The sequence below is a fragment of the Quercus lobata genome, chromosome 5 (genome assembly GCF_001633185.2).
Source record: "Quercus lobata isolate SW786 chromosome 5, ValleyOak3.0 Primary Assembly, whole genome shotgun sequence".
NCBI classification, from domain to species: Eukaryota; Viridiplantae; Streptophyta; class Magnoliopsida; order Fagales; family Fagaceae; genus Quercus; species Quercus lobata.
In genome coordinates, this window is record NC_044908.1 from 10,057,774 (window position 1) to 10,065,495 (window position 7,722).

Below are 7,722 nucleotides of genomic sequence, written 5' to 3' on the forward strand. Positions count from 1 at the left end.
TGCTTTATCCATTTATAAATTAGATTCTCAAAATAAAAATTATATATAAAAAATAAAGATAGTTTTTTTTTTTTTTTGCTATAAAATAGGACCACTAAGTCTAATGTTTTCACTAAACCAAAAATAAAAGCCTCTTCTTGACAAATCCTTTCGAATAAAGATTTAGAAATCTATATGATTCTAGATTTAGTGGAGATAAATCAGGAACGGATGTTATAAGTTGAAACTTTCTTAAAAAAAAAAAAAATTAGGTTCATTTTGTTGTCTCATTAATAAAGTGTACAATGTACAAATTTACAATATGGAATCATAGTCATAAATGTTCTTTTGCCGAAATAGAATTAAATGACATTTTTATAAGAGATATAAATATTTAAATTTATAAAATAATAAAAATAATTAATGTTAAGATCCATTAGGTTAATTTGGTTTAATATGATAAATTATAGATTTTTTTAAAAACTAAACTATTAGAAAATTATGAATTTAATCTCTTAACCATAATTTTAACATGATAATGGTATAGTTCATTGGCTTGTTTTCCTTAAAATGATAAATTGGGCAATACCATAATTGTACTCCAAAAAAATGAAAAAGTGTAAGACTTTAAAAAACAATACATCCATAATAATAATAATAATAATGTACGCCAGAAAAAGAAGCCCAACAATAATACTAGTAAAAACAGAACATTAACATCTACTCCAGTTTTAGATGCTGATCCCTGGGGAAAAAAATGCCTCCAATTGTGCTATGTAGTTTTCATTTTCATGCACACGAAGAAACTTCGTTTTTATTTATACACAAACACACTAGTTATGTAATTATTAAAAACCAAAAAGGTATGTGAGAAAAGAAAATTGAAATTGTTAGATTTAGGCAAGACGTATTATTAGAGGTGTGCATTCAACATGACCTGACCCAACCCAATTAAAAACCTTGAGTTGCTGATTCGGTGGTTTTTTTTTTTCATCTTTAAGCTTAGCTTGAGTTGGGTTTGGATTAGCAAAATTGTTAACTGATTAATCCGACCTACCTAGATAAAACAGGAATATTAAAACCAATTGAATAATTTGTATCCATTTATTTAATAAATGGTGCAATTAGTTGAATGAAAACCCAACACATTTCAACCTGATCCCTACAAATTAGGTTGTGTTAATGTTTACAAGTACTATGTGTTGGTTTGTTGATTTTTCAACCCAAAATGTTTGAGTTGGGTTGGAAAATACTTCAAACCCAATCTAATTCAACCTAGGCACTCTTGGGTATATATATTGCTAGTCAGTAGCTCCACTAACTTGTTTGGGAAATTTTAATTTTTGCAAGGGGTACCCATTTTTCATCACAAAGTCAAGCAGACCTATAATGTTGCAATGTAGTGAGTGCACAATTGGAGGTCCCGTTTGAATTTAGCCATTCTCTGTTAAGGAAGGTAACAGCGTACGAGGGATACCAATTTGGTTCCAAAGTCCTTAGCAAAGCTAGTCCATTAACACACGTACTATAGATTCACGGTCCTTACCGGTTACCACACACACTACATGTTGCAAGATTAAAGCCCTCTTGAACCCAACACTTCTTGAACCGGAGATACTATTATTTACACACGGTCTGCTGGTTAATGAGTGCTCTTAGAAAATTTATTAATGAATCATTTTATGAAAGTTTTGACACCAAAAAGTTATTAAAAAAATCAGTTGTTTTTGTATTTTTCTTAAAAATAATTTCTAAAAAGTTTATTAAACCATTGTCCTTAAAATATCCATTAAGTTTTTTTCCTTTACACAAATCAAAAGGCTTTGTTTTGTTTGGTTAGAGGGAAGAGAAGTGAAGGGAAGGGAAGGGAAGAGAAGATAAAAGTATAAGGAAATAGAAAGGAAAAATAAAGGGGAAAAAATGTCTTTGGATGTAACAGAGTTAGAAAAGAAATGAAAGAAATAGAATGTATTTTATACTTTATCATTTTAATTAATAAAGAAATAATGATATAAACATAATTTCACACAAAAAGTCAAAACTTTTTAAGGGAATAAGAGTAATTTTATGGACTTTGAGGGAAAGTTAAAAATACAAAATTGGTGGGATCTATAGAAATTTTCTCCCCACATTTCATTCCCCCCGCGCCCCCCCCCCCAAAAAAAAAAAAAAAAAAAAGACAAAGGATCCTTTCTCTTCTCTTCTCTCCCTTTCCCTCGAACCAAACATAGCCAAAGAAATGACTGGCTTCATTGGATTATTTTGGTTTTCTAGATTCAACAGATCTAGATAGTAGAGGGATTTAAGGTGTTTAATCATTTTACAATCAGGTATATATGCAGATTTTTTAAGGGGAACTCCCCTTTGGTTGTAAAGGCCCAAGGGATGGAGTCCTTTCCACATAGTGGCAAAGCTACGAATTTTTTACTAGGGTCTAGTAGTAAATAGATGATTAATGTTTTTATTAATATATACTACATCTATATATACTATGTACAATTATCTAAAATAGTATTATAAACACAATACAATATACAATATAAGGTTTTTTTTTTTTAATTTTTTTAATTCATAAATATATACAATACTAGTTAAGTGGATTAATTTCCCTATCGACCTAGGCTTTCAAATTAAATTACAACACATTAATTATAATGATATTAAAAAAAAAAAAATTATTAATAAGTTAAAAGATGGCTACAAATTAGACAATAATCATTGAAATGCATAAAGAATTGAATCAAATAACTAATCATATTTTTTTTCAAATCAATAATAATTTATTATATTCAGAGTGATAAAAGTTTTGCTTTTGAAGTGTATGAATTTTTAGCCATATACATGGTCATTCTCTTAATAGCTCTATTGTATTAGAATTGGATTAAGTAGTACTAGAAGTCTTGTATTTTGTAAACTAAAAAGCACTCCTCTAAGTATTAATTACTTGAAGTAAAGAAGGGGAAAAAAAAAAAGGAAAATGGGAGAGAGAGACAAAGGAGAGAACTAAGGGAATGCAAATTGCAAATCTTGGCAATGTAAATGGCACTATTGGAGTAATCTTTTGAAGATGAAGAACAGTGTATGGAGCAGAGCTTCCTTCCATTGTAAAAAACCAAAGTAAGCCAGAAAGATTTTTTATTTGAAAAAAAAAAAAAAAAAAAAAAGGATGGTGCAAAATTTTGAAAACATTTTTCTTTCTTGAGAACATTGTTAAACCAAAGGAGTTTCTCCAAAAAAACAAACAGAGAATGGGGTCAGAATAGTATCTTCCCTACTCAAAGGTCCAATATTCTGGTGTCCCAAAAGTCCCATCATCGATGATCTTCTTTCCTGTCCAGCAAACAGCCCAGAAATAATTGCCAATTTATTGTATAACTTTTATGGTGCAATAGATCTTGTAAGCACATGTTATTTAGAATTGAAAATTTTTCCTTTCTTCTAAATTGTAAATGACAATGGAAAATTATTTCATAAATGATAGAGCACGAATATGCTACACATTTATTTAAAAATGTCTTGCGCAACTAGTAGAAATAATTTAGATGCCAAACCACAAATTTACTGTAAAATAACTACAAAATATTGCTAATGCAAAGTCCAAAGTAATCTTACAAAGTATTGCTAATTCCATAAAATTCATGTTAACTGAAATTCTACAAGATGAGTCAAAAGTAGCACATGTGAGACCATTCTCAACACTTCTGCATCCTACAAAAGTATACCCTTAAAAGATCTTTGTAGATGCATATTCCCTAAAGTTTTCAATCTTGGACTCTTCAACTAATACCACCAACAAGAAACTGGAAATTCTCCAAGGTTTTTGCATTCTCAAAAAAATAATTGCTTAGGATTTCTTTATCTGCACTTCCTCTACGATTGTCAATCTCAACGGTCTTCAAGCAATGCCTCCAACATGGAAATGGAAGGAATTTGCAACAGCTAGAATTCTCCCCTTTATAAACAGGCTTTTCATATGACAGCTGAAATATACAAGCAACCAGTTAGTTAGCAATATGTAAAGGCCAATAAAAAAACCATCTTGAGTTAAGAGTCTCAATAGCATTAAGGGCAAAAGAGAAAATGTTGAGTGAAAAATCAAATTATGATTTCAGTGACAATCAGATTTTACTGTGAATTTATTTTCATCATTGCACTAGTATTGTAAAACTGCCTTTGCCACTTTTGACATCGATTGTCAAGCAAATTTTTATTTATTTATTATTATAAGTAATTAATTTTGCTAAAGTTTTCTCTTATCCCTATCTTCTCTCCCTCTTGTTTAGATTCAGATAGAAGCTGCTAGAAATTCTGTAAAGCAAATTATGTTCTTCTTTGCGATAATAACAGATTGGTTACTTTTTTTGCTAAATAACAGACAGGTTACTTCTACTTGATATGGCTGACCCTTTGATTGATGATACAAAGTTTTGGGCTCATAAATGATAAAACTTATTAAAATACTCATGTTGGGAAATTTCTACACGAGAACAACAATTACTTGGAGAAAAGACAAAGACTTCTCCTTTATTTTTAATTTTGACTTTGAATCTAAACTGCTAAATTGGGTACCTGCCATAACCTCACCTACACCTTATAAAAGTGGAAGTTTTATGCCGACACAAACTAAATTGCTATGATTTTCCTGTAGTAGTGCAATTAGGTTTCTAGATTTTGCCATCAAGTTCCATCCTTATTGCTTTCTGTACAATCATCCAATGGGGAATTGAACAAAGGCAAAAACTACAACGATTTTGAAAAGCGTAACTAAAAAAACAGAAAGAAAAGAAAGTTTGGATCACTAAAATCTGTATTTTGGTTCTGGATTGTGTAGATCAAGGGATCATTGTCGTAGTGCCCCTAGGTGAAGCCTAAAAAGGAGTTGCAGTCATTTCAATTATAGAACATATTTGCTTAAAAATCAAACTAGTAGATTGTATTTGTATGTGCTTATTATATCCTCAATGCTTGCAAATTTTTTTTTTTTTTTTTTTTAAATTGAAGATATGAATAGCTATATCATCAATCAAATGTTTATATTTCAAGTTTTTGTAATATAAAATTATGTATAAAAAATAAGTTTATTGATTAAATAGTAAATAACATCCTATTTCAATGAAATTTGACATGTGTGTTACTAACATAAATAGCATGCAATCCAACGGATTAAAATTTTAAAATTCACATCTAATAGAAAGATATATGAATAGTTTGAAGGGTTTTTCTCTAAATTATTTTGGAGAGAAACCTTGTCTATAATTAAATATAAAATTCCAAATTTTGATGTTATGTTTGTTTTGCGCATGTTTGGGGGAGGGTGGGATAACAAGATTTCACCATAAAATTATCAGACCATTCTCCTTAAACAGGCATCATATATAGAAATAACAAACATTTAGACAATAAGGACTTCCCTAACTATTAACTACACCAAAATCCTTACCACATGAAAAAGAAACCTGCTTAGCATGAGAAGCAAAAACATATAACAAGAATCATCTTTTACAATAATGAATTTGTTTAAAGCAATCAAAGCACTATTTAGCATCCTCATCAATCAAAAAATAGGGAGCAAAATTCAAGATTCTAAGAAATAAATAAATAAATATAATACCTTGAAAGATATTTTGTCATAATCATCTGGCTTATAAATGGAGCCGGCTTCTATTGTTAGAGAGTCCAGAAGAGGAGAAATCCAGAGCAAGCTATCCACAAGTTCGCCAATTGCATATCTTGTAAATGACATTGGAGAAGATAAAATCAAATGCAGGTGCTTGACATTATATGTTGGTGATGATACAGTTTTTCTCAATCTTTTTGGCATAATCGCATTCTTCACAAATCAAACAAACAAACAAATTAGACTTTTACAATAAATGTTAATATTTGATATTCAAGAGAACACGTGTAAGAAAAGAAAAATTAATACAAAAGAAATCAATGAGGAAGATGAGTAAAAAAATAAATCATAAAGACCTCGGCCGACTGAAGTGACAAACTCAATAACTTTGAATTACTCAGCTTTGAGAGGAATTCAATCTTCTTAACATTCCAAGGATCATCACGACTAATCATGCCATAAGTAGCCACCGACAGATTCAAAGCATTCAATGATGATAACGATATTACAGAACGAGTATAATGATCGAATCTACATAATTTAGGAGCATCAAGCTTGACTTCAACTAGATTCTAGCAAGCCAGTAAGGCCAATGATTTTAGCTGATCACTTGAAATCTCTATTCTCTTCAGCAGAGAGCAACAAGTTAGTTCTAAGGTCTCAATGAGTGGAAGTTCAGAGAGATTGTCATTGAGCCAATCGTCTGTTATACATGCTTGTAACTTTAACTTCTTAAGATTTTTACAATGGACCAGGTTAATCTCACAAGATGTCTGAACTATATGAACACTACAAAGATTTGGTGCTTCCAACTCAACTCTCTCGAGGTCACGATTTTCTTCAATGCCAACAGCCATTAATCCATGATGACATAACAATTCTATACCTTTCAAACCATAACACCATTTCAAATTCATGTCTTCTAGCGCAGGACACCCAACAACTAGGCTTTGTAAAAACTGATTATCCATATGAACTTCAACTAAACACACTTTTCTTAAAGAGGACATGTTTATAAGACCACCAGTACTACTTGTATCGAACTTACAGCGATGTAAACTTAACAAACGCAATGATTTAGAAAGCAGAACACTCTGAGGCAAGCAATAACATACACTAGCAAACCTTTCAAAATCAAGATTCAGCTCTTCCACGTTACTCTCAAGTGCAAAGCTAAGCCAACGGTCAACGCGAGACGCTGATTTCTGTCTACCCAAGCGGTCGCTAAGTGTAAAATTCTTTACAAGAAGCCTCTGCTTTCGTCGGCTCTCTAAATTCTGCTCCACAAAACTGTACAAGTCCCCTCTCTTCAGCCAGACATCCCGGCCTCTCGCGATTTTTGATAACGAGTTGAAATAGGTATGATCAAACCGAAGAATTGGGAAAGTAGACCACACATGTTTCCACCTTTTGGCCAATATTGCACATTGAAAAACTTGTTTAAATGGAAGGAAGGAGAGGATGTGTTGTAGAATAGGTTCTGGCAATTCTGATATACGGTCCATAACATGACATAGAAAAGCTCAAATTTGAGAAGAAACGATGTTGTTTAAGTATGCTCATGTAGGAGACACTCTTGTGTATATATAATACATAGACGGTTGTTCTTATAAAACTAAGTAGAAGAGTCCTAGGACAGTAGGACTAGGAAAAAGGATTCCTAAGTAAATTCGAAAAACAATTATTACTACTTTTTGTTAAATTTTAATTATTAAGTTAAAATAGAATTTTTATTTTATATAAAAAAAATAATAATAATAATTAGATTAGATGAATCATGAATGAATAGAATTCGATTTCATTCCAAAAGCTGAAACTAATTGGATCTCGTCCTATTAAAAAAAAAAAAGCCCATGCCCACATCCTATTAAAAAAAAAAAAAAGCCTATGCTCATTAATGGGTTGGCTCTGCGCACATAATTTGGCCTGTTAGGCCTTTTTTGTATGAGCCCAAAAAAGTACTTTAATTATGCCTGCTGCAAGGTCTAAATAAGCTAAAGCGGAACCATAGCTATTTTTTAATTTTTATCAAGATAGTTATTTGTATTGTGCACAAATGTGTTCTGAAACGGAAACAATGTTAGCAAAGAAACTCAGTTTTTATTTTTTTTTAGGGGCCGAATAAA

General features: G+C 31.1%; 1 protein-coding gene across 1 annotated transcript; it reads right to left on the minus strand.

The window, feature by feature from the left end:
- Nucleotides 1-1,022: 1,022 nt before the first annotated feature.
- LOC115989913 (putative F-box/LRR-repeat protein At3g18150) lies at nucleotides 1,023-7,101 on the minus strand. The gene is made up of 7 exons (XM_031113786.1): nucleotides 6,349-7,101; nucleotides 5,953-6,168; nucleotides 5,591-5,809; nucleotides 3,767-3,959; nucleotides 3,255-3,309; nucleotides 2,202-2,341; nucleotides 1,023-1,036 (listed from the first exon to the last, which is right to left on the minus strand). The coding sequence occupies exons 1-7, from the start codon at nucleotides 7,099-7,101 to the stop codon at nucleotides 1,023-1,025; spliced, it is 1,590 nt and encodes a 529-aa protein (XP_030969646.1).
- Between the last annotated feature and the right edge of the window lie 621 nt (nucleotides 7,102-7,722).

What these genes read in the sequence shown, in the direction of transcription:
- LOC115989913 (XM_031113786.1), bottom strand. Translation starts at nt 7,101, where the DNA reads ATGGACCGTATATCAGAATTGCCAGAACCTATTCTACAACACATCCTC. An exon ending in ATGACAAAATATCTTTCAAG is followed by an intron (nt 3,960 to 5,590) that starts GTATTATATTTA and finishes TGTATATTTCAG; the next exon opens with CTGTCATATGAAAAGCCTGT. An exon ending in TTTCCAGTTTCTTGTTGGTG is followed by an intron (nt 3,310 to 3,766) that starts GTATTAGTTGAA and finishes TTTGCTGGACAG; the next exon opens with GAAAGAAGATCATCGATGAT.